Raw genomic sequence first — 27,970 nt, 5'->3', positions numbered from 1 at the left:
TGGCTGAAGCCCCCTCAGTTAAGCCCACCCCTGCTCAAAGTCCCCTAGAATCCCAGATACATTAAGATGGCCCTGCAGCCCTGCTTAACATTAGCAACACAAAAAAAATACTTACTGTATTATTATTCTTTTATGTAGGTTCCACAAAATGGACGCAGTGCTGTAATCTTACACCAATATATGTGTACAAGAGGGCAGCCTGATACGCTTACGTTTATAAATAATATATGTGATCAAGGAACTACTTCTATTGTACTTCTATTGTATAAGTACACAGAAAGAAATACGCTCCATTATAGTTAAATTAACCTTTAATAAGAAATACAAAAAAGATAATATTAAGCAATTAGTTGGAAATAGCAAGCAAAGGTGATACATTAAAACAGTTTTCACTTAAGTGTTAACATTTCTTTAACCAAGGTCACAAATTAGAGGATGTTTCCGTCACTTCTATTGTTGTAGTTACAAATGTAAAAATAGTCGATTTGATCAGGAATTTATGCAAATTTCGGTTATACATCTGGATCTCTTTGATTAAAAAGAATATTCACACACTAGTATTTAACAACTGCTTTGTACACTTGCTTGTTTTTCTGAAAGCAAATTCATTTTTATTTTGGCATTGATTGTATTTTCAGAGATTACTCATTAATAATACAGAAAAAGAACATGCATCTTGCACAAGAACATAATATAGAAATACAAGCTTTTGTAACTAAGGTCAATTGTCACAGAAACTCTTTTTTACGTTTCATTATACATTTTACATTGTTATCTTTACATATTTAGGGAAGGTATATAAGAAAAAAAATATTTCCAATGAAGTACAGTATTCAGTAACGTGACTAGTGAACAGAGGTACATATAATTTCAAAGTATAATCTAAACAACATTATGAGATATTACAGCGCAATTACTAGAATTGTCCAATTTTCATCCATACTTCATTGCATCAAAATAAACTTTAAATATATAAGTATGTATAATGCAGTTACAGTGATGTTTTAAAGTTTGTTAACCCTTCAAGTTTTTCTATATTTTTGCAGAAATTTGGCTTAAAGCTACCTCAGATTTTCACACAAGTCCTAAAAGTAGATAAAGAGAACCAAATCAAACAAATGTGCCAAAAAATTAGATGTGCTCATTTTTTTTATTGAGGAAAATTATCCAATATCACATAGCTGTGAGTGGATAAAGTATGTGAACGTTTAGGCTTAGCAGATATTTTGAAAGTGAAGTTAGAGTCAGGAATTTTCAATCTATGGGATGACAATCAGGTGTGAGTAGACAACCTGTCTTTTTAAAAGAACAGGGATCTATCAAACTCTCATGTTCACAACACGTTTGTGGGTGTGCATTATGCCACGAACAAAGGAGATTTCTGAGGACCTCAGAAGAAGAGTTGTTGATGCTTATCAGGCTGGAAAAGGTTACAAAACCATCTCTGAAGAGTTTGGACTCCATCAATCAACAGTTATACAGATTGTGTACAAATGGAGGATATTTTAGACCATTACTATCCTCCCCAGGAATAGTCGACCAACAAAGATCATGCCAAAAGCAAGGCGTCTAATATTTTTGCAAGGTAACTAAGGAATAACCTCTAAGCAACTGAAGGCCTGTCTTACATTAGCTAATGTTAATGTTCATGAGTCCACCCTCAGAAAAACACTGAACAACAGTGGTGTGCATGGCAGGAATGCAAGGAGAAAGCCGTTGCTCTCCAAAAAGAACATTGCTGCCCGTCTGCAGTTTGCTAAAGGTCACCTGGACAAGCCAAAAGGCTATTGAAACAATGTTTAATGGACAGATGAGTCCAAAATAGAGCTTTCTGGTTTCAATGAGAAGAGTTATGTTTGGCGAAAAGAGAACATTACATTCCAGATTAAAATCTCATACCATCTGCGAAACATGGCTGTGGTGGTATCATGGTTTGGGCGTATTTTGCTGCATCTGTCCCATGATGACAGGCCATCATTGATGGGACAATGAATTCTGAATTATACCAGAATATTCTAAAGGAAATTATCCGGACATCTGTCCATGAGTTGTATCTCAAGAGAATGTGGGTCATGCAGCAAGACAACGACACAAACCACACAAGTCATTCAACAAAACAATGGTTAAAGAAGAATAAATTTAAAGTCTTGGAATGGCCAAGTCAAAGTCCTGACCTTAATCCAATTGAAATGTTGTGGAAGGACCTGAAGTGAGGACAGAGGGAACCTGGAAGTTCATGGGACGAAACCCACCAACATAATTGAGTTGAAGCTTTTTTGCAAGGAGGAAGGGGGTAAACTTCCTCCAAGCCGATGTTCAGGTCTAATCAACAATTACTGGAAATGTTTACATGCAGTTATTGCTGCACAAGGGGGTCAATCCAGATACTAAAAGTAAAGGCTCATATACTTTTGCCACTCACAGATATGTGATATTGGATCTAATTTTTTTCTCATTTGTTGGATTTGGTTCTCTTTATCTACTTTTAGGTCTTGTGTGAAAATCTGAGGTAGTATTAGGCCAAATTTCAGCAAAAATATAGAAAATTTTGAAGGGTTCACAAAATATCAAGCACCACTGTATGTAGTCAAGGAACAAAACAATTAATACCAATAACCAAAACCCTATAAATGCCTACAATGCATGTGCATTTATAGGATTTAGCATACATTCTTCTCATATATCTCCACAAATGTACAAAATACGGCACTAAATAGCCGTACATGTTCCATACTTATTAGGTTAGTGCAAAGCAGTTCACAGACTGTGATGTGCCTTTTGTAATAATTAAATTAAATGTAATACACGTGCTGCAAAACTTTTTTTTAAATAATATTATTTAAAAGGACCTTATGGTTGCAAATTAAAATGGTACAGTATTTTGGATACATATTGCATGTAAAATTAAATGTATGTACAATTTAATTTTGGGTAGAGGTGACTAAAATCACATCAAATACAAAGATGTGTTACATTGTGTGTCATACTGTATTATACAGATCTATCGTGTTCCCGTGAACTAACTAAATTTCGACACTGCACTAATAACGTGGGGCATTTTCTGACACGCAGTTCTGTTATCAGTCACAAATCCCCATGAACTTTACATTCTGCCTGTGAGAATTAGGCAGGATGTAATGTAAAATCCTGAAGTTTTGGAGCCTTCTGATGACCCTTATGGATCAGTGGAAGACTGCACCAAAAGTAGATCTTAATGTTTGATCTTATCTTAGTGACCATTAACCAGAGCTACATTTTTTTATTCCCTTCTTTAATTAAGAGGTAATAAATGCTTTCATATCTATTGTATCATCGAGAAAATAAATATCTTTCCCATAATGCTCTACTGCAATGTATTGAAGAAAGTGACTCTACTGAGAAGAACACCTTTATTGATCATTTCTGGCAAGTACTGTCAAAACTCTTTGCAATAATGATCAATGTCACAGAAATGAGAGATGTTTCAAACTGTTTGAAGAAATCTCCCAAAACTAGAAAAATATGAGGTTAAGTGCATTCATTATTACTGGGCGACATCAATGTTATAAAAAGCAGACAGCTCTGTAATCACATTATTTGTTGAACCCTTTTTCTAGTTTTGTTATAATTTGCTAATCTCAGTGCGCATGGTTAACATCCATGCGAATCGCAGAGATGACACTACACCATGTCTCATCAGGTGTCAGGTATTGTAGACTGGCGAATAAGTGTAAAAGTCTGTGCCATGGTGCAGTCATGATAATGCTGTTCTGTGATTTGCTAATGACTGTCTTCACATGAATGTTTGGTCTCCACAATAAACTATTGGGCAAAAGAGATTCATTTTCAGCCATATTAAAGTCCCACCATACTGCAGTCACACAATTTGGAATATTCTCAACAATCAGTTAGATATTCATATATAAAACAACATTTTAGACATTGTTGCTTTCACTGATCTTTTTTATATTCCATCATGAAACACATTAAAATCAGTAGGCGTTATACAGCTACTGTAGATGGGGATTCTTCTTGTACATGTATAAAATGACAGATTCTTGCCCTGACAAAGATGTACCAACATGACGCTATATCCCTTCTGTAGTGTTGAATATCAAATAAGGACATTTTATATATCTGCATTTCATGGATACACCTCAAAACATAGACATTTTCCTTTTGAAGTGCCTCCTGCAAACACATTCTGAAACCCCACTTCCCTTCTAACTTTAAACGTTTTCATGTTGCGCTTAACATACTACTCAATTTACCTTCATTTACAACTTTCCACATTTTACGTAATGCAAAATGTTACTACTATGGTATATAAAACCCCCACTCTAACGCTAATCTATTTTTGCATATTGTAAAAAAGTGATAGATTTCACACTACCAGCCAATCAGCTCCTAACTGCCATGTTACGGGCTGGATTTGAAAAATGACAGTTAGGAGCTGATTGGTTTGTTCTTTATCACCGTGAAATGTATCACTTAGGCTTAGTACATCTGGCCCTATGTATTAAAGATGTGTGCAACTGTCACCATTCTGCAACTCATCGACAAAAATGATCAGTCAATCTGATGTTAATGGCTGCATTAACTATCATGGGGGGAAAACAAGTAACTTAAACATTTATTTTACATATTTTATGTAAAGTATATATTTGATTTATTATGAAGACCTTGAGCATCACTAATACACAGTCTGTAAGTCTAGCAGCTTCTTTATTAATAAAACATATAAACAATATGGAGTAACTACAGTAAGTACCATGAATCAGTGACTTTCATGTAGCTTTAGCCCACTTAATTTTGTACTTTCCATCATTATGATTTCTATACATGTTATTCATGTTTTTCATGCTCAAAGTACTAGTAGTATCAGTTTTCTTCCTAATGCTTGTCTGGATGTCTCCACTTTGTTACTAACCTGGACTATTTAAGTCTAGAAGCCTCTTCCTCTTCTACTTTTTTGATGATGTGATATCAATTTTCATAGCATTGTCTCAGGGATAACACATTCTGCTTTGGGGTTAACAAAGATCTAAATATCATTGAGAAAGACTTGAATTAAGGTGGAATGTGCTGAAACAAAGGAATGGAGGATTGCTGATCACCAAAGTACAGGAGCTGGGAGAAGTAGCTGATTACAGGTATGGAACTCTGCCTACAGTATGTGTTCTGTATATGGATGAGTTGATTGTACAGAAACTGACAATACAAAACTTTATCACCAGTGGTTATTTAAGGGGGAGGAACAGAGACATTGTGATGCCAGGTTCTGCGAAGTGACATAATACAGATACCTCTGGCTGAATTGCTCTGGCAGTGGATCGTAGAGGAACTTTTACAATTCTGGATTATTTGGGGGACTAGTACATTTCTTTAGAAAATATGTTTCTGTAGACAACTTCATGACTCTTACTTAGTCTTATAGTCTTTTAGAAGTACAGCAAGCTAAATAAACCACCTGTTGTTTTGATAGTTTTTGCTCTAGGGTTATGACTGCCCCCTTACATATATCACACTTACCATTGAATACTTCCACTTTTCAGCCTATGCACTGGCTCATAGGAGTTTTAAGAGGTAGAAAAGAGAGGGAGGAGGTATAGGGGAACACTCATGGCGGCTTGGTCTGTGTAAGCAAATTTGTTCCCTCCCATAATTATATCTTTACTAAAAGACAGAACATGGAAACAAGCAGCATTTGCACACTTGTGTTTCTGCACACAATATAAATAAAGATATTCAGGTTTGTATCACTTTAAGCATGTGACAAAAACTGAATTACCTACTGGTGCTTGGTGTTATTCTTCTCTCGGTGCTGCAGACACTTCCTTGAACAAAGTTGCATTAGGTCTGTTATAAGCTTTTAGGATCCAGATTTACTCAAGTAAAGATTGCTGAAACCAGTGTCCAGAAATGTATGTATGCAAATAGTCCATATAAAGCCCCCAGAACAAGGAAGACTGTACTATAATAAATGTGGCCATTCTACACTTCTACAAACACTGTATCTCTACGTTTACAACAATCCATTTTATGTTACTTAAATACTCCTTTAATTTTAAATTTAACTCCGTAGAAATACATAAAGCTCACATTAAGTATGATGCTACATATGTAAGACATGCTATGTTTTACTATATTGATATAAAAATGTATTCATGTACTGTATGTAAGTATATTTCCACACAGGCCAGTATTCAACTAATAAAGAAGCAATACTAGAGTTCCATGAATTATATCTTGTTAATGTTGCACACAACACTGCAATGATACAGAACATTACTATGTTACAGAATATGTCTAATAAATGGTTTCCTACTGCATTATGCCTGATTGCTGTACCCAACAGATAGGGGCAGCAGGGAATTTAAACAGAACACATTCCGCCATACAGGGCAGGTTCCATTTCACTGTATAGCTACAGGAGAGATGTATCAAAGCTTGGAGAGAAATGAGTACCAACAATCAGCTCCTGTCATTTTTCAAACTGCCTGTAAAATGGCAGTTAGACGTTGATATGTTGGTACTTTAACTCTCTCCAAGGTTTGATACAGTATATCTACCAAGTATCTTGCCAACTTCTCCCAAGACGGCACACACCATCTTTTCTGGAGGCTGATAGCTATAATACCGTACAGTACTGCATAGAGGATTATGCAAGATGGAGGGTGTAATGTGATGAGTACTGTAAGTAACTATTATGACTGGGGTAGTCTGATCTCTACAAAGCATTTTCACTTTTGTCATTAGGATTTATTTTTAAATTTAGGGATCTGTTAATTATTCATTACCCCATGTTAATAAGAACTTGTATGAATGTTACAGCATTCTGTATCAGCCTGAAGCATCTAAATTGTAGCTTGCTTGTGCAAAAATGTGCACTTATTTATAACCAGTCATTAATGTAGTATTACTGCTATCTCAATGTCTATTTAATGGACAAGGTGGCATATACACTACAGTAAGGCCAAATGTATGTCTGTTTGTCATGTATATTTTATGCAACTGTATCAATTAGGTTATGGAAATACAAAAAAAAACCCAAAAAAACATTTGTCAGTCTTGAATCTATTTTAAATCTGTAGAAAGGTTATTTTGGGGCTAAATGTAAATGCATAGATATAATCATGTCTATACAATAAATCATAACTTGCAGTGCTTTAAAAATTTGGCCAGTGTATATGTTTACCTTACAGTGTATATGTTTTACATTATGTATGCACAGTTATACATATGTAAACTTTGAAAGTGAGTGAGGCCACACGTAGATGAGTTGTATGAGTCTATGCGATTGCACCGTACCCCAATCTTCTGACTGCAAGAAGCATCAGTGCCTACACCTAACTCATGCTAGGTGAACAAGATGTATGATGCATGATGTTCTCTTGCATAAGCTCTTATTTTTGTCACCAATTGTCAACCAGAAATGCCAATTTAGCTGACGCACAGAAACGGCTGAGATGCATATGATTCAGAATCACAAGTAAGTTTGCTAAATGCGGCCGCATTCGAACCTGTGTGACCACTACTAAGCTAAAAGTAAGCTGAGTACTTTATACTCATGCATATGAAGCCTTTACTGAGGTACACATCTGGATGGGTAATAAAATAAATAAATACAGTACTGTATATCAGACATAGGGGGTATTCAATTGATGTTGGATCCTTTCCGGCGGAAAGGATCCGACATTTCAGTATTCAATGTCAATCTGACTTTTTTTTTTAAGTCGGATTGACATTGTCGGAAACGGGGCTAAAACCTGTCGGATTTGGGCGCGAATCCGACAAAACACGTGGATCTGCGGCTAATCCGTCGATTCATGTATTTTCCGACGGCAGCCCAATTTAATAGGTCGGAACACAATCAAACCTAAAAAATTCGGATACCGGCGTCTTTCCGAGAAGACCTCAGTTCCGACTTGAATAACCCCCATAGTCTTGATTCTGCAATAAATAACTTTGCTGGGCAGTTAAATTGCAAGCATCAATTTCGCAATGCAGGGAAAAATTTGAATCAGAGGAACAATTTATAGATATAATATATACAAACAAATGTTTTTTTATATACATTATCCTTTATACATATATTTATAACTGCATTATGGTGCTACAATATACATTTATTACATGTTAAATTTAGAATCTACAACTCTCATTTCCATAGCAATAAATGAAAGAGAAGAGTAATATATTCAATATTACCCATCATGTAATGAATCTATACTTGTATAAATAGTTAAAATCACTGTTGTATTGTGACTGCTGTATAAATGTTGTAAATAGGGTCTACAACGCACACTGCTTATGTTACATGACTCAGTATTATTGCTTGCCAGTAAATGTGTATGTTATATTGCACACACCTCCATGGAAGATCCAGATTATGGTACACTTCTGGTGTACACTGTCGGTGTTCTATATTTCACTTAAGTATATGAAAATATATATATCTTTATATGGATAAAGTGCTCATCTTTACCTAATGTCCCTTTTTACCCAAAAAATGAAAATATGATATGGTGCATTATGGAAATTTACAACAAAAAAACCCCAAGAATATAATTATTTTTAATTGAGAAACAGGATGATGATGATGATGCAAAATTAATATAAATACATAAATAAATACATTTGTAAATTAAAACTATTATTACTACTTTAAAAAAAAATCAATACTTTCAGATTTTTATCCTTATGAAAAATTCAACGTTACCCCTTAAGGAACTATTTATCTAAAAACTCTGAAATATATTTTTTTATGACTTTTATAAAATGCTGTGCTCAGTGAAATTGTTGCGCTTCCTCCACTCTAATGCAGAGTTCCTCTGTTTGATCTATTTATTTTGTCATTACTAAAAGCTTGCTGATAAAATAAATTGTGACCGTAGCTATTAAATTGTCATGCAATGAACACTTTGATGCAGAGTAATATAATATAAATTAACAACAATATAATTTATGACTTTATTTTCTACATTATTATTTGCAAATTTGTACAGCCTTCCCAATCTTGACTAGAAAAATCTACACTAATACTATAAAGTGGCTATAAAGCAAACTACTGTATCTCTACATGTTTGCACATTAAAGAATAAAGTAGCATTTCAATGAAATGCTATCTTAAGTGACATTCACAATTAATAAATTTGTAGGGTATAGATACCCTGTAAACATTTTAAAAATAGTAAACAAGAGTCACATTATAGTCCAATTAAATTCTGTTGACAATAGAAGTTTTAACTACAAATTCTCCTATTGTGGCTTTGGGGAAAATACTGTAGAATGGCAATGATTTGTACTAACAATAGACATATGAAAATGAACTGCATAATACTGATCATACATGAAAAAAATATAATAGAACTAAATATTATAGCACATAATTTTTCTGGTTCCAGGTGCTAAATAGGACATTCCAAAATCAGTGTCAATAACTGGTTTAAAGGTCAGCACTATTTAATCTTCTCTTGTCGAGATGCGTGTTTTAACCTATGAATTACCTAATCTGGTCTCAACAGTTTCCCATGGACGCACAAAGGCTGCATGGACCAAGATGCAGGAAATATAGTGATTGTGAGCTTAAAAGCACCACTTTACACAGAGCTGAATCATCAGAATGTTTCATACACCACCAACCACCCACTTCATTGCGGAATTTAGGGCTATTGTGCTTTCATAGAAAATGAACCTGCATGAGGGTTAAAATGGCCATTTGAACTACTCCTTGTGCTAACATAATGAAAACTGGAAACATTAAAAATCATCAGACAGTTAAAATTAAGTTAATAAATGGCTGTTTGAGTGTCATTTTAACCAAAACAATCATAAAATAAAAAAATAACAATTAAATTATCTGATTCTGGGTATTATTGTAGTGCAATTCCATTGAACAAACACATGGTAGTAAAGATTTAAATGTCTTTGACATAGATAGTTCCCTGGTCATTCTGTTGTAGACATCCAAAAAGCAATACTATGGAAACTGAGTTATACTTTGCTACTGTATATCACACAAGGAATAAAGGATGGAACCTCAATCTTTCTGACTTTGTTTAAACATGTGTGTTTGTTTTTTCCATTGTTTCTGTGCAATAAATTATACACTTATGAAATTAGAAAGGGCATTTAGCACACAAGCATATTGATTTACAATATAAAAGTTTTAAGTTCTAATTAACAAAATAGGTTCCCCAAAACAAATAATATGTACCAGAAAATGTGTTCTCTGTTAACAGGTAGCCATTTCTCATGAACTGCAGTACAACCTTATTCCAACATGAATATACTTTACGGTCAAGAAGGAACTGTTTTAGAAGCCATGAGTGCTACTATGTCTATTCATAGCTCGTTCTAGTTAACAGAGTCCCCTCTCCTTAGGTAAGAGGTGCTTACTGTACACGTCAATTCATAAGTTAGCAGTTATTAGTCATACATACTAAAACAATCTGAGTCTCAGAATGACAATATATTGTTAGCATACCAGGTGCTTATTCTATTTTGAAAAGACAAGACCTTCTATGGCAAGTTCCCTATTCAGGTAAGTGGCCCAGTATACCAGGTTAAATGTACCGAATAAAAGTGGAAAGACTATTCTTGACATTCTGTCAATTTTACTAACACTGTTGAATGTTTTCTTTGCCTCCTGTGGTTTTGCTTTGCTAGGATCTGCGGTTGCGCTTTTTGATATTGTTGGTAGAGCGGAATCCTTAGTGATGTTTGGAGCATAATTAGCTACAGCAACTGCATATGCATTGTTTTTCTTAATGACAGAAGCTTTTTCTTTTTTCTGAAAATAGAGAAAGCCATAAAACCTGTTAGCTGTTATTTTGTCAAACCAATTTATGCATAATACATTTTGTGACAAAGGTTTTTGCAAGTAATTGTTTAAGAGAGCAAAAATAACTGCAGTGTATACGTATAATCCAATCAGCACAGTACAATTTAGAAAGGCAGACACCAGGAAAGATAATGAAATATAGAAATGACAGACAGAACACTGGTCTAATAATAAATAGTAAGATGAAAGCTTGCTGCGTTCAATCGGAGAAATGTGAAAAACGTTGCTTATTTTATACGCCCCCCCAAAAAATCATTCAATATTATAAGACTTTAATATAGTGGTGTAACAGAGGTACTGAGTATAGTGTGTTGGAGCTGCAGATGATAACATTGGTTATATACTATATATACAGTTATATACTGGACTATGAGGATGATGTATCAATCAGTGAAAAGAGTGAGGATGTGGACCAACTTTGAGGTAGCATTTATCAAGTATATTCTAAAAAATGATAGAAGCTGATTAGTGCTATGGAAACTTCTCCACTGTCCCACTTCTCCATTCTTTTTACGGCTTTAAACATCACCCCTTATATATGTTTAACCCCAGAATGCCCAGCGAACCATGTAGCATCTGTTCACTGTAGAGGCCTTGGTTGAAGCCTATAGAGACAATGAAAGATTTTCCTGGAAGAATATTTGCAGGACTGGTTGAAGTTACAGCTTTTAATACAACTACAATCAAAGATGGGGTAAGTTTCAGAAGTGGAAGTTTGGTCAGGGGGCTCAAAAGTTCAATATAGTGTATTTGCCAGATAACTTATATATATATATATATATATATACATAAATAAATATATATATATATATATATATATATATATATATAGTTGGAGACCGAAATGAGTGCATGATATTGAGTTAATTGCTTGATGAGGATTTAGACACTGGGGTGACTGAAGGTCCCTTGTGACCCATGCACATGTTAACGGCTCCCTCCAACAGATGGCTCCATTCTTCAAGTGCCAACATTACAGGGAGATGTTACCTGTCTCCTATGGAGTAATTCTTCCTGGCAGATTGACGTTTCTGTTAAAAGAAGTGTGAAAAATCCCAGAAGAATGAGAATGCTGCTACGGATGGATGAAGTGTCAACCTCCAGGAAAGAGTTGTGTGATGTCTGGCTGTTTGAGAATAGGTAGAAGAAAGGACTCAATAGCCTCAGGCAGCCATACCTTAGTACTGCAGCCTTAGCGCAACAAAGTTATGATGAGCGCTATAAACAAAGGAATTTCTTGAGGAGCTGGCAATAGTAATTTGCAAAGCCCAGAAAATGATGCATAGTCTTAAGACCAACAGGCTGTGACCAGTTCACAATTGCCTCAGATTTCAGAGATCCATATTGTAGACACTCTTCTCACGTTTGCAGTACAGATGATGAAACTGATCATAACGCAGGACTTCTGCTACTTTCAGAATGTTGTAATATAATGGGAGATGTGGAAGTCATCAATATATACTACTGGTATCACATCAATAGCACAATACCAATCATGATGCGATGGTAATATCTCTGTACTTTGTTTAGAGAAGATTTCAGTGAAGGCCAAAGGAGTACTAACAGTGGCCCTCATTCTGAGTTGTTCGCTCGCTAGCTGCTTTTAGCAGCATTACACACGCTAGGCCGCTGCCCTCTGGGAGTGTATCTTAGCTTAGCAGAATGGCGAACGAAAGATTAGCAGAACTGCTACTAAATATTTTCTTGCAGTTTCTGAGTAGCTCCAGACCTACTCCTAGATTGCGATTAGCTCGGTCTGTTTAGTTCCTGGTTTGACGTCACAACTCCAGGCACTCCTGCGTTTTTACCTGACACGCCTGCGTTTATTAGCACACTCCCGTAAAACGCTCAGTTACCACCCAGAAACGCCCCTTTCCTGTCAATCACTCACCGATCAGTAGTGCGACTGAAAAGCGCCGCAGGATCAACAGCAAAACTGCTAAGTTTTTAGTTAAATAACTAAGCGCATGCGCGCTGCGTACAATGCGCATGCGCATTTAGCAACAAATCGCAGCATAGCGAAAATCGTCAACAAGCTAACAACTCGGAATGACCACCAGTATACTGTACCTTCAATTTTACTTAATGTAGAGGAAATAGTCAATCAAGGAGGTTGAACTCTTTGAGTACATTGGGATTGAATGCATGTTCCACAAACACTTACCAGTGCAAAGAGCAAATAAAGAGTTGGGGAGTGTGGTTGTAACCATAGTAGACTCAGCACAGCAGGACATGATTAATGCATATCAGAAAGATCAATTCAAACTTGCATAAGTAATGGATATGAATTAAATTAAATAGTGGCCTGTTAAATGTTAGTCACTGATAGTTGTTAAAGAAATGGGAGTAATTCCTTTAAAGTTAATTCTGTAATTTTGCAGTAGAGGATCCCTTCACGCTCCAAGCAATGGTACCCAGGCTAAGTCTTGACAAGAAAGCAAGGAAATATAATATAAAAGCTATTCTCGCCTCATTAAAGGGATAGAGTCCTAGTAATAGCGCAAAGTAAACTGAAAACTGATTAAGGAAGCCCTGCAGGTCATCGCATTTTGGTAGGTATCTGGATCTGAGTAGAGGCGGCAGAAGCTGTGAAAGATGGTAATGGGGCAGCAGGAGGGGCTTGATTGCCAGAAGTGACTTGCAGAATATCCAAAGACCAAAAGAGACTGCAGAAATTGCTAAATCTGGGCCTGGTTGGTATCTTGTATTTCTACTCAGCCAACAAGATGCTGGAGAAAACATCTGCAGCGATGAATTACCAGCTAAATCCATGGCCAGAGTATACTTTAATATTTGGTTTACTGGTTTAGTGGATTTGCTTATGCCAGCCTAGATTTATACTGGCAGTAGCAGAGGCATGGAGTCTAATGAGCCACCGGCCCTCACCAGTGAACCCAAGGAGATTTAGGCTTTGCTGCTGGAAAGCCCACAGGTCATACCCTTTTGCCATGTGTCTCACATGTGGTAGGCAGGTGAAGGTACAAAGAATGGTCACCATGCCAGAATTGGTACACAAGCAGTATGTGTGCTTATGTCTGAATTGGTGCATGTGTCGTTGCTGTTTTTCTTCCTTTGGTGCAAGCGCAGTATGCTAAAATCCGCAAGATCCATCCGCATTGCTACTTGCGTCCGATACAGAATCAGCCCCAGAGTCGTTGTTTATAGGTATAGAAATTCTAAACTGCTGCAATTGATGACATCAGCAGTTGTTAATATCAGCAGAGCTGCCTGTCCTGACTGGTAGAAGGAGAAGACAGTCAGCATCATTAGCAGGAGGATGATGCCAGAATCCTTGCTCATCAGATATGATAAGAGAACACTGGTCCCCAGATCTGGCAAAACTTGAAACCCTGGTTATTTTGTTTATATGTTGCTCTATGTAAATGCACTGACAGACTTGATCGCTGCTGTGCGTTTTCGCACAGCGGGCGATCAGGTCCTAACTGCGCATGCATATGCACCGCAATGCACTCACACGACAGTCAACAACAAAGGTCATCACCGGTCAGCGACAGTACGGTGCGAAAATTCCATTCGCACGGGCGTTCGCAAGCCGATTAGCAGGAAGAGGCCGTTTGTGGGTGGCAGTTGACCATTTACTGGGAGTGTCCGGAAAAACGTAAGCTTGCCCAAGCATTTTCAGGGAGTGTGTCTGACGTCAGCTCCGGCCCCGATCAGCCTGTTCTGATCGCACTGTAGGAGTAAGTTCTGGGCTGCACAGAGACTGCACACAGTGGATTTTTGCAGCTCGGCGTACACATGGGATCGCCCACTTGCACGGGCAAATTTACACTCCCCCTGGGGCAGCGACTATCTGAACGCAGGACAATGCTGCAAAGTTAGCATCCCAGCGATCAGGTCTGAATCACCCCCAGCTGTTGCCGAACTACACATCCCTGCATGCCCTGCAACAGTTTTAGCATAGCCAAGGAGCAAAACTATTGCAGGCCATGCTGGGATGTGTAGTTCAGCAACAGATGGCATGCCAAGGTTCCCTATCACTGTTCTAGGCAAACTCTGCATTGAAAAAAAACACAACAGATTAGAGTGGTTAACTCAAACCTTAGTGGTTAGAGTCCCAAGCTCATTTTTGTTGTCACTATTTATGTCTGGTATTTTAGAATAGTAAAGACTTGCTGTCACTAAGAGCCTAATTCAGACCTGATTGCAAAAACGAAATCTTTCTTTAATGGACAAAACCATGTGCACTGCAGGTGGGGCAGATGTAACATGTGCAGAGAGAGTTAGATTTGGGTGGCTTATTTTGTTTCTGTGCAGGGTAAATACTGGCTGCTTTATTTTTACACTGCAATTTAGATTTCAGTTTGAACACACCCCACCCAAATCTAACTCTCTCTGCACATGTTATATCTGCCTCCTGTGCACTGCACATGGTTTTGCCCATTAGAGAAAAATGTTGCTGTTGCGATCAGGTCTGAGGGGGTCAAGCAGACCCGATCGCTGCTGTGCATTTTTGCTCAGCAGCGATCGGGTATGAACTGCGCATGCGTATGCACCGCAATGCGCTGACGCGAGGTCCCCCCAGCGACGAGGAGTGCAGGACAGCGACGGGATGGCCGAAGAAACTGATCGCACTGGCGATAGCATGACGATTGATAGGAAGAGGCCATTTGTGGTTGTCAACTGACCGTTTCCTAGGAGTGTCCGGAGAAAGACAGGCGTGTCCAGCCTTTGAAAGGAGGGTTACTGACGTCAGCTCCGGGCCGGATCATCGCACTGGAAGAGTAAGTTCTGAGCTGTGCAGAGACTGCACACATTTTTGTTTGTGCAGCTCTCTGCACATGCATTCGCACCCCTGCACAGCGATTACCCCCTCCCCCTGTAGGCGGCGACTACTTGGTCGCAGCAGTGCAAAAAAAACGCCTGCTTGCGACCTGGTCTGAATTAGGCCCTAAGTTAGGGTAATGGAAGGGATGGATTCTGGAACTGATATACTGTATCAAAATTAGAATGCTGAAGCACTTAGGCATACTCAATCTCCCAACATTTCTTTTATCCCATTCTCTTACATCAGATCCCTATCATTTGGATTTTCTGTGCTTATACTGTATCTGTTGTTTACACCTATTGTATTATTGCATGTCATTTTTGTAATTCTAGATTACTGTCTTTACTTTTATTTTTATTATTTTAACCTATAGTTTGTCATAGTGTATATTCTCTTTGGTGACTTGTTTAATTGCTTTTGGCAAATTTATGATGATTTCTCAGCTTAATATTATTATGCATTTCTCCTACTAAACTTTGCACACATACCACATCTTTTCACAGCAATAGTTTGGAATAAGTAACCCACTACATTGCAACATTTACAGTAGATCATCATTATTATTATTACTACTGTTATTAATAATAATAATAATAATTTATTATTAGCATTAGAATAAAATACTAAAACATAGCATAATAAATATAAAGGGAAGGCGGGGGGAGGCTGATTCTGAGTTGGAGCAACTGCAGAAACAAATACATTTTCTGCTGATGAATCCAAAATTACAAACGCGGAAATAGGCATTTATAGGTGACAACTGGGCAATGCCTCTTCAGATAAACCAGCAGTGACTCGCAGGAGCAGGGCCGTTGAGAGCCACGCCGGGCCCCGGTAAATATCTGGGGATGTGGCTTATTAAGTGGGTGTGCTTATGCCAATTAATATAAAAATATGTGACTAACAAAATAATTGCGGGTCCGTGAAGTGGACCCACGTGCTCCACAAGGGGGGCCACCATTTTAATATAGGGGCGCCATTTTAAAATAGGGGACAGGGGGTGGGCACCCGCTTCCTACCGTACTTGATCTGGAAATGGGTCACTCCTACCCGGCCAGTGCCATCTTCCCAGTGATATTTGAGAAGAGGACGCTGGCCATTAGAGAGCAAAGGCTCTGGCACAGTGCCAGAGTCTTTGCTTTCTATGTGAGGTGCCATCTTCCTGAAGATATAACCAGGAATATGGCGGCTCCGGCTAGCCACCAGCAGCCCGGGCCCGGGTAATTTGTACCTGCCCCCCCCCCCCCCTGCCTCTTGGCGCCACTGCGCGAGAGTGTAAAGGGAATGTCTTGGGCGTGGTAGCATGACCTCTGTGCTTTTTAGAGATGCTTGGACGCACTTGGGATGACTGTTTCAGAGGGATGTTTTGCACCCAGCACGGGGTTACCCACCCCGTGACCCCAAGTGACAAATGCTGATGATGACAGTATCAACTGCAGATGGAAAATAGTGAGCAGTGTGGCTGAGATGCATGCGGACTCAGGGTTACTCACATAGGTGGGCATATATTCACATTAGTCTAACCAAGCAAGCATCCTGCCTCGGCTGAACGCAATGTCCGACTCACAATTAGCCCCAAGATGTATGCTACTATAGTTAGTATCAATTACCACTATTTATGACCAAATGAAGAAGATCCACATAGACATACATATCACAACACACCTAACATCTGACAATTTGGAAGGAAAGAAAATGGCAATCATGATGTTAAAGAGGGCCTGTTTCCTTCTAAAGAGGCACAGTTGCGAACAATGCACAGTTGTAAAAATAAGAATGTGCTCTTACCTTGTCGTTGACTACGCTTTTTCCATCCCAGGCCCATCCTCTTTTAGTAAAATAGTTAACAGTGGCAAATTCAATCAAAGCGGAGAATACAAATGCGTAGCAAACAGCAATGAACCAATCCATAGCTGTGGCATAAGCTACTTTTGGCAGGGAGTTTCTTGCACTGATGCTCAGTGTTGTCATGGTTAGTACAGTTGTGACACCTAGGAGAAAAACAAGCATCAATCAATGTAACATGTTAAAGTTCAGCTTTACAATGTTCCATTAAGATTTTTGTGGCCCATCTCCTTTCCTCTGACATAGATGCAAGTGATGTTTTGCTTTCATCTTTTAGCATTTACAATAGATGGGTCCTCAAGGAGTATTCCAAGAAAACCGCAAAGACAATTAGCCTCTTGTAGTCTCTTACTAAAGTGTTCCAGATGCATCAAAGATGTAATAGTCCACGTATTGCAATCTGCTGCAAAGCTAGCCGATGGCACCTTGCTTTCCCGTAGTTCTGTCTAATGAAATACACTGCACTGAAATCATTTTTAGGTATTTTAAAATGTATTAGAGTGTCTTTATGTTCTAATTTGATATTGATTTCTGTCTTTCCTCCTTCAGAAGACATTGTTCCTTACAGTAGTTTTTCTGTTGATAGTTTCTTATTATTTCCAATCCAGTGGGGAATGTAATTGCAGCACACGCCAGACAGCAGAGTAAAAACTTTCTGGATCCGCAGAGACTACATTATGGGTCTGATGAAAGTAAAAGAAATGTGCACAGAGAAAAATGTGTTTGATCTGTATGACTCCAGGGATACGGCTACATCTGCATGCGCACTTTATTTGACTTCCCCAGTGGGCACATGTGCATGTCCTATACTAGGTACAAAACTGGCATATTTTCATTATGTCAGGTCTGCATAGGCGCATTAGCGTGTCCATGACATCACTAAATGCCCCCATGACAACCCAACCCTCCCTCTTTGGTCATACATGTAGATGCAATCAAAATGTGTACGAGTATGCAGTACAGTACAACAAAACAGATCTCTATGTCCCAACAACTACAGAAAAGTATCACATACCTTCTAGCTGTCCTGATTTTCGCAGGACAGTCCCATTTTTCTGGGACTGTCCCACTGTCTCCCCGCGGGCTGCAGTGTCCCATAGTGAGCGGCAAGTCAGGAGGCTGTCACTCTATAATGAATAGATGTTGTGTGCATGTGCACAGAGGGAGAGAGGGACAGGGGGCATGGCCATCAGCTCCCGCAGCACTAGCCATTCCCTCACAGTGATGGAAAATGGGAGATCTTGTGGCTCGCAATCCCATGATGCCACGCCAGCAAAAGCATCAACAAAAGCATCATATGTGCCTCATTTATGCCAGGCACACTTGTGCCCATGCTTTAAAATCATTTATTGGCAACAAACACATTCCATTTTAAACTTCACTAAAACTGCTGGAACCTCTCTTATACATAGAAACAAGAACAGAAAACCAAAGCATAATATATGCCTGAACAATGGGAAAAAAACGAAACCAATCAGCAGCAACTAAGCATTTGGAAACTGGCAATCACAAACGATTCACTTGTGCTGAGGACCGTCATTTAACATTTACACCTGCCCCTGACCACCCACAATTAATATGGCTGTCTCAGGCATATATGAGTGCTGGTTGCAGTCTGCACTTGTTCGTAATTGCACAAACATGACTTTACGGCTGGCCCCAGTTGCTTCCCAACTATCCAGGAGCAAAGAGGCGTTAATGGCATAATCCGGTAAATCTGCATGAGCACATACTGTAATGTATGCACTCATCTACAGGGTCGGACTGGCCCACAGGGGAACAGGGGAAACTACCGATGGGCCCCACTGCCTGTGGCCCTTCCTCCTCCTCTAGGGATCAGGTTTCAGACTCTATCCTAGTGCACTTGAATTATGCATTATACATATGTTATATTATACTTCACAAGAATATGGTTTATTATATATTTACCAAGGGGCACAGAACATGTACTCTGTAATGGTTAGCCAAACGTCTGTGGTAGCTGGCCATGCCCCAGAGGAGCCTGGCCACACCCTTAAGCATGGGCCCCTACAGAAGCATTCCCCCGTTGGGCCCTTCATGCCCCAGTCTGTCACTGCTCATCTACTATTCGGAGGAATAACATAATTTACACTATGCAGAATGCCACAGTATTCTGTAACAACCCCATTATTTATTTTCACTTTTGCAAGCAATTGCCAAAGTAGATTTCCTCTACAACAAAACCAAACATAACTCATAGGTTCGTCATAACTAAATACTGTAAGTAATGACAGAATTGTAACATATCAAACACAGCAACTGATCAGCCATTAGAATGTGCTCTCCTTGCTGGAAATGTTTATTTTCATGTTGTAAGATAGATTTTGGATACTGGCTAATGCATAAAGCAAGATCTCTGGTGGTTGTAGATTGCAGATATTAGATCTCTGATGGCTACATCGTGGAGATCCCAAGTCTCTGGTGGCAAAACAATGAAGACCTCAATAATGGGTACTTAGATTTTCTGTGGTTTCTGTCTGACAGATTCACTCAGTGCTTATTTCTAAAGAAAAGTACAGTACATGGAAACTATCATAACTATTAGACTACATTACAGATGGCCATCAACCATCAATGGCTAACACTCATTGATGGTTTGCTACTGATGGGCAAATGATTTTGCCAAGGATGGTGGAGATCTGATGGTTCTCCACCAATGATGGCTGTGAGGCAGCAATTTAATTTTTCTTCTCTCTGAGCAAGGAACAGAACAAAGCCCTGTCTCTGACCACCCTAATAAGCCCCACCCCCTTCTAATTGGCATGTGTCACCCACAGCTAACATGTCCATCGATGGTTCCCAGTTGATGGTTTCATGTCATCAATGTTAAGCATGAATGGCACTATCAGTAATCCACTAATTGCCATCCCTAGACTAATCTGTCTTCTTATTTAGTGAATAGAGTCAGACATTCACCTATCACAGGAGCTGAGACTATAACAGCTTGCAAGCACATCAGTCACTTAACTATAGCGAGTAGAGGAGAGGCATAGAATGTCCTCTGTTGTTCCTCCGCGTACAGTACTGTAACTCCTCTTTAGAGGCCACCAAAGTGACTGTGTACTGTGTCTCCTCCATTCAAAAAATTCATTATGGTAAAAACCTGGAGAATGGGAGACTTGAAAACAATGAGTGACTTGACAAGACTATGACCTATTACCAATTCTGCAACATTTGACTCCACCATCATGCCACAGATTTATCACACATTCCATGCATAATGGGAAATAGCACATGGAGACTAAACTATAATTGGGTTACTATGGATGCTTTTATTCTCCTTTATTACATGGTTCTGGTCTTTCAGCACTTAAAAAATATCAAATTATTTCTAGTGGATCCCTCCAATATTCACACTTATTGTTACTGCATACATTATTTGTTTCAGAATAATTTAATGTTTGATAAAACTTACTATGGGGCCTATTCATTATCCGTTATAAACTAGAAATGCTGGTTTCTTCAGGTGCGATTCAGACTTAAGGGGTCTATTTACTAAGCCTCGGATGGAGATAAATTCGACGGAGATAAAGTCCCAGCCAATGGGCTCCTAACTGCCATGTCACAGGCTGGGATTGAAAAATTACAGGAGCTTATTGGCTGGTACTTTATCTCCGTCCAAGGCTTAGTAAATAGACCCCTAAGTCTTTAAGTCAGATTCTGAGTCATACTATAAGCTTATATTGACACAATCAGCCAATGGTTTTTTGTTCTGTACGTGTGTCAGAGTTGCACAGCGCATGTGTACCAATTGTTACCACACAGAGTCACAGAATGGATTTTGATGTAGTAAGTGTGGATTTTAGTGGGTGTTCCTGGGAGGTGACTAAGCAGATCTCGGCATGAAGTGGGTGTATCACTGACAGCGGCTGCATCTAAAGATGCACAGCCACTCACACAGGATGCCACGTTCACATAGAAAACCTGTATCTGTCATAGAGCTGTTTCCATGCTGCATCTGAGGGTGGAGTTGCCCTGCTGCAAGATGCTGCAAGTCAGTGTCTCAGTATATGCAAAATACTTGTAACATTAGCATAAGACGCAGCAAAAGACTCAAATGACGTCGCGTCTGCGTGCAACTCACAATCAGACCCTTTATGTGGTATCCTATATAATAAAAAAGGCTAACGCTGCTCCTCACCTCTATGGTGCGCATGCAGCCACTATAGATGGCACCCAACGGAGCAATTCAAGAGTTGCTCTGTTCGAGCACATACACCATACTTGCCTACCTGACCCTCTCCATGAGGGAGAAAATGCTCTGTTCCTGGACTTTCCTGGTAATGTATGATTGCCATCACCTGTGGTGAGCTAGTTAATGGATAAGAAAGGTGTTTCACCACAGGTGATGGCAATCATACATTACCAGGAAAGTCCAGGAACAGAGCATTTTCTCCCTCATGGAGAGGGTCGGGTAGGCAAGTATGACATACAGTAAAAAATCCTTGTATGCACACTGACGTATCGGGAGGTCAACTCAATGTCACTCCCTGGGCGTCTCTGTGCAGACAATATCTCGGGCGCACCAATATACTAATTCAATTAAATATTGCCCTAATCACAATTAAGGAAAAGGGAACTAATTTTTTATCGATTGCCACTTATTAAAAAACAAGCTGCTCCCACTTACGGCTAGAAGTATACCATACAACAATCACAAATAAATATTAAAAAGAGCGCTAAACACCTGCTATGTCTATAAATTAATTATATAAACCAAGAAAGATAATTATAATATTTTTTACATTATATAAAATTTATTACACATAAAAGGTTAAATATTATAATCTTTCATAACTTTTGCATTCATCAAGGGTTCACATAAAAATGAAAACTAGATATTGTAATCTTATCAATTTTCATATATATCACGGATTCACATTGATGGGAACACTCAAAGCGCTAGATGGTACTTGTGAATAGCTATTGGGACAGTCCTTGGTCTCCAACCCAAATAAAGTACATATGTTGCCACTCCTAGTAACGAATTTTGTTTTGTATCACATAACCATAATTGGTACTTTTCTATCGTTAATTCCAGGGTCTGATTCCAGTACTGAATTTTTGATTAGTAGAATCAGTCAATTATAGCTCACGAGCACTATTCATAATTCTCGAGTTTCCTTTCTGGACATCGCCCTCGAAGTAAAAAATGGGAATATAATCACATCCACGTTTAAGAAGGATGTTGATTGTAATAAGTTTTTACATTATTCAAGCTGCCATCATTTGCCATGGCTTAGAAATATACCTAGAAGTCAGTATATGAGACACAGACGGAATTGCACAGATATTAAGGAATACGATCGACAGGCACGTGATCTCACCCTTGCACTCTTAGAACAAGACTACCCTGAGGAAATCTTGGAGGAAGCAAGGGAGGAAGTAAGAAAAAAAGATAGAAAAACACTACTTACCAAGAATTCTAATCCCATCCTCCCTAAAGGGAATACCCAACTTAGATTTATAACTAAATATAACTCCTGCTCAAGGGAAATTAAGAACTTGTTAAAAAGAAATATGTCAGTTCTAAGGGCAGATAAAATATTGGCACCTCTATTAGAGGTAGACCCACAGATTGTTTTTAAAAAAGCTAGAAGTCTACAAAATCATTTGACCCCAAGTCATTATATTAATTCTTCTCTCACTGTAAAAACTGATAAGACATGGCTAGGTGTGATACCTCTTAAGAAGGGCTGCTTCAGGTGCGGCCGTTCGAAATGTATGACATGTAGACATGTCGCACATAATAGTACACACTTTCGTTCTACAACGTATAATACTGAGTTTGAAATAGCGCTTTGAGTGTTCCCATCAATGTGAATCCGTGATATATATGAAAATTGATAAGATTACAATATCTAGTTTTCATTTTTATGTGAACCCTTGATGAATGCAAAAGTTATGAAAGATTATAATATTTAACCTTTTATGTGTAATACATTTTATATAATGTAAAAAATATTATAATTATCTTTCTTGGTTTATATAATTAATTTATAGACATAGCAGGTGTTTAGCGCTCTTTTTAATATTTATTTGTGAAGTATGACATACACACTTACATACCTCAGTATGACAGAGCCTCGGCTCACAGCAGCTCCATAATTTTGATGGGCTGGTAATTAGTTGGTAATTAGTTACTCACCGGTAAATCTATTTCTCGTAGTCCGTAGTGGATGCTGGGAACTCCGTAAGGACCATGGGGAATAGACGGGCTCCGCAGGAGACTGGGCACTCTATAAGAAAGATTTGGTACTATCTGGTGTGCACTGGCTCCTCCCTCTATGCCCCTCCTCCAGACCTCAGTTAGGATACTGTGCCCGGAAGAGCTGACACAATAAGGAAGGATTTTGAATCCAGGGTAAGACTCATACCAGCCACACCAATCACACCGTATAACTCGTGATACTATACCCAGTTAACAGTATGAAATATAACAGAGCCTCTCAACAGATGGCTCAACAATAACCCTTTAGTTAGGCAATAACTATATACAAGTATTGCAGACAATCCGCACTTGGGATGGGCGCCCAGCATCCACTACGGACTACGAGAAATAGATTTACCGGTGAGTAAAATCTTATTTTCTCTGACGTCCTAGTGGATGCTGGGAACTCCGTAAGGACCATGGGGATTATACCAAAGCTCCCAAACGGGCGGGAGAGTGCGGATGACTCTGCAGCACCGAATGAGAGAACTCAAGGTCCTCCTCAGCCAGGGTATCAAATTTGTAGAATTTAGCAAACGTGTCTGCCCCTGACCAAGTTGCAGCTCGGCAAAGTTGTAAAGCCGAGACCCCTCGGGCAGCTGCCCAAGATGAGCCCCCTTCCTCGTGGAATGGGCTTTCACTGATTTAGGATGCGGCAATCCAGCCGCAGAATGCTCCAGCTGAATTGTGCTACAAATTCAGCGAGCAATAGTCTGCTTAGAAGCAGGAGCACCTATTTGTTGGGTGCCTACAGGATAAGAAGCGAGTCAGTTTTCCTGACTCCAGCCGTCCTGGAAATATAATTTTTTAAGGCCCTGACTACGTCCAGTAACTTGGAATCTTCCAAGTCCCTAGTAGCCGCAGGCACTACAATAGGTTGGTTCAAGTGAAAAGCTGATACCACCTTAGGGAGAAACTGGGGACGAGTTCTCAATTCTGCCCTATCCATATGGAAAATCAGATAAGGGCTTTTACATGACAAAGCCGCCAATTTTGACACACGCCTGGCCGAAGCCAAGGCCAATAACATGACCACTTTTCACGTGAGATATTTCAGATCCACGGTTTTAAGTGGCTCAAACCAATGTGATTTCAGGAAACTCAACACCACGTTGAGATCCCACGGTGCCACAGGAGGCACAAAAGGGGGCTGAATATGTAGCACTCCCTTTACAAAAGTCTGAACTTCAGGCAGTGAAGCCAGTTCTTTCTGGAAGAAAATCGACAGAGCCGAAATCTGGACCTTAATGGAACCCAATTTTAGGCCCATAGTCACTCCCGACTATAGGAAGTGCAGAAAACGACCCAGCTGAAATTCCTCTGTTGGGGCCTTCCTGGCCTCACACCACTCAACATATTTTCGCCAAATACGGTGATAATGGTTTGCGGTTACTTCTTTCCTGGCTTTTATCAGCGTAGGAATGACTTCCTCCGGAATGCCCTTTTGCTTTAGGATCCGGAATTCAACCGCCATGCCGTCCAACGCAGCCGCGGTAAGTCTTGGAACAGACAGGGCCCCTGCTGTAGCAGATCCTGTCTGAGCGGTAGAGGCCATGGGTCCTCTGATATTATTTCTGTAAGTTCTGGGTACCAAGCTCTTCTTGGCCCATCCGGAACCACGAGTATCGTTCTTCCTCCTCGTTTTCTTATTATTGTCAGTACCCTTGGTATGAGAGGCAGAGGAGGGAATACATAAACCGACTGGTACACCCACGATGTCACTAGAGCGTCCACAGCTATTGCCTGAGGGTCCCTTGACCTGGCGCAATATCTAGTTTTTTGTTTAGGCGGGACGCCATCATGTCCACCTGTGGCCTTTCCCAACGGTTTACCAACAGTTGGAAGACTTCTGGATGAAGTCCCCACTCTCCCGGGTGTCGGTCGTGTCTGCTGAGGAAGCCTGCTTCCCAGTTGTCCACTCCCGGAATGAACACTGCTGACAGTGCTAAGACGTGATTTTCCGCCATCGGAGAATCCTTGTGGCTTCTGCCATCGCCATCCTGCTTCTTGTGCCGCCCTGTCGGTTTACATGGGCGACTGCCGTGATGTTGTCTGATTGGATCAGTACCGGCTGGTTTTGAAGCAGAGGCCTTGCCAGACTTAGGGCATTGTAAATGGCCCTCAGTTCCAGAATATTTATGTGTAGGGACGACTCCTGACTTGACCAAAGTCCTTGGAAGTTTCTTCCCTGTGTGACTGCCCCCCAGCCTCGAAGGCTGGCATCCGTGGTTACCAGGACCCTGTCCTGTATGCCGAATCTGCGGCCCTCTTGAAGATGAGCACTCTGCAGCCACCACAGTAGAGATACCCTGGTCCTTGGAGACAGGGTTATCAGCCGATGCATCTGAAGATGCGATCCCGACCACTTGTTCAAGAGGTCCCACTAAAAGGTTCTTGTATGGAACCTGCCGAATGGAATTTTGCTTCGTAAGAAGCTACCATTTTTCCCAGGACTCGTGTGCAGTGATGCACCGATACCTGTTTTGGTTTCAGGAGGTCTTTGACTAGAGATGACAGCTCCTTGGCTTTCTCCTGCAGGAGAAACACTTTTTTTTTTTCTGTTCTGTGTCCAGAACCATCTCCAGGAACAGTAGGCGTGCGGTAGGAACCAGCTGTGACTTTGGAATGTATAGAATCCATCCGTGCTGTTGTAGCACTTCCCGAGATAGTGCTACTCCGACCAACAACTGCTCCTTGGACCTCGCCTTTATAAGGAGATCGTCCAAGTACGGGATAATTAAAACTCCCTTTTTTCGAAGGAGTATCATCATTTCTGCCATTACCTTGGTAAAGACCCTCGGTGCCGTGGACAGTCCAAACGGCAGTGTTTGGAATTGGTAATGGCAATCCTGTACCACAAATCTGAGGTACTCCTGATGAGGATGGTAAATGGGGACATGTAGGTAAGCATCCTTGATGTCCAGGGATACCATGTAATCCCCCTCCTCCAGGCTTGCAATAACCGCCCTGAGCGATTCCATCTTGAACTTGAATTTGTATGTGTTCAAGGATTTCAAATTTAAAATGGGTCTCACCGAACCGTCCGGTTTCGGTACCACAATCAGTGTGGAATAGTAACCCCGTCCTTGTTGAAGTAGGGGCACCTTGACTATCACCTGCTGGGAATACAGCTTGTGAATTGCCTCTAGCACAGCCTCCCTGCCTGAGGGAGTTGTCGGCAAGGCAGATTTGAGGAAACGGAGGGGGGGAGATGCCTCGAATTTCAGCTTGTACCCCTGAGATACTACTTGAAAAGGATCCAGGGATCCACCTGTGAGCGAGCCCACTGATCGCTGAAATTTTTGAGGCGGCCCCCCACCGTACCTGGTTACGCCTGTGGAGCCCCCGCGTCATGCGGTGGACTCAGAGGAAGCGGGGGAAGAATTTTGATTCTGGGAACTGGCTGACTGGTGCAGCTTTTTCCCTCTTCCCTCGTCTCTGTGCAGAAAGGAAGCGCCGTTGACCCGCTTGCTTTTCTGAAGCCGAAAGGACTGTACCTGATAATACAGTGCTTTTCTTAGGCTGTGAGGAAACCTGAGGTAAAATATTTTCATCCCAGCTGTTGCTGTGGATACGAGGTCCCAGAGACCATCCCCAAACAATTCCTCACCCTTATAAGGCTCTATGTGCCTTTTAAAGTCAGCATCACCTGTCCAGTGTCGGGTCTCTAATACCCTCCTGACAGAATGGACATTGCAATAATTCTGGATGACAGCCGGCAAAATATCCCTCTGTGCATCCCTCATATATAAGACGACGTCTTATGTTCGCAAAATAGTATCCCTGTTTGAAAGGGTTACAGACCACGCTGCAGCAGCACTATCTGCAGGTCTCAGTCTAGTACCTGAGTGTGTAAATACAGACTTCAGGATAGCCTCCTGCTATTTATCAGCAGGTACCTTCCAAGTGGCCGTATCCTAAGACGGCAGTGCCACCTTTTTTTGACAAACGTGTGAGCGCCTTATCCACCCTAGGGGATATCTCCCAGCGTAACTTATCCTCTGACGGGAAAGGGTACGCCATCAGTAACTTTTTAGAAATTACCAGTTTCTTATCGGGGGAACCCACGCTTTTTCACACCTCATTCACTCATTTGATGGGGGAACAAAACACTGCCAGCTTTTTCTCCCCACACATAAAACCCTTTTTGTTTTTAGTGGTACTTGGGTTAATGTCAGAAATGTGTAACACATTTTTTATTGCCGGGATCATGTAACGGATGTTCCTAGTGGATTGTGTATATGTCTCAACCTCGTCGACACTGGAGTCAGACTCCGTG

At 40.1% G+C, this 27,970-nt stretch overlaps 1 protein-coding gene across 2 annotated transcripts in view; it reads right to left on the bottom strand.

Annotated features, from left to right (window-relative positions):
* Positions 1-293: 293 nt before the first annotated feature.
* The window catches only part of GABRA2 (gamma-aminobutyric acid type A receptor subunit alpha2), a 263,278-nt gene continuing 235,601 nt past the window's right edge, over positions 294-27,970 (bottom strand). For both annotated transcript variants that reach the window (XM_063920978.1, XM_063920979.1), the window contains exons 9-10: positions 17,403-17,605; positions 294-10,774 (exon numbers count right to left, since the gene is read on the bottom strand). In XM_063920978.1, the coding sequence (XP_063777048.1) occupies positions 10,481-10,774; positions 17,403-17,605 (497 nt within the window). In that variant the 3' untranslated portion in view covers positions 294-10,480. The remainder of the gene's footprint in view (positions 10,775-17,402; positions 17,606-27,970) is intronic.

This window comes from Pseudophryne corroboree, chromosome 1 (assembly GCF_028390025.1).
Source record: "Pseudophryne corroboree isolate aPseCor3 chromosome 1, aPseCor3.hap2, whole genome shotgun sequence".
Taxonomy (NCBI): Eukaryota; Metazoa; Chordata; class Amphibia; order Anura; family Myobatrachidae; genus Pseudophryne; species Pseudophryne corroboree.
This window is presented reverse-complemented; position numbering and strand designations above follow the sequence as displayed.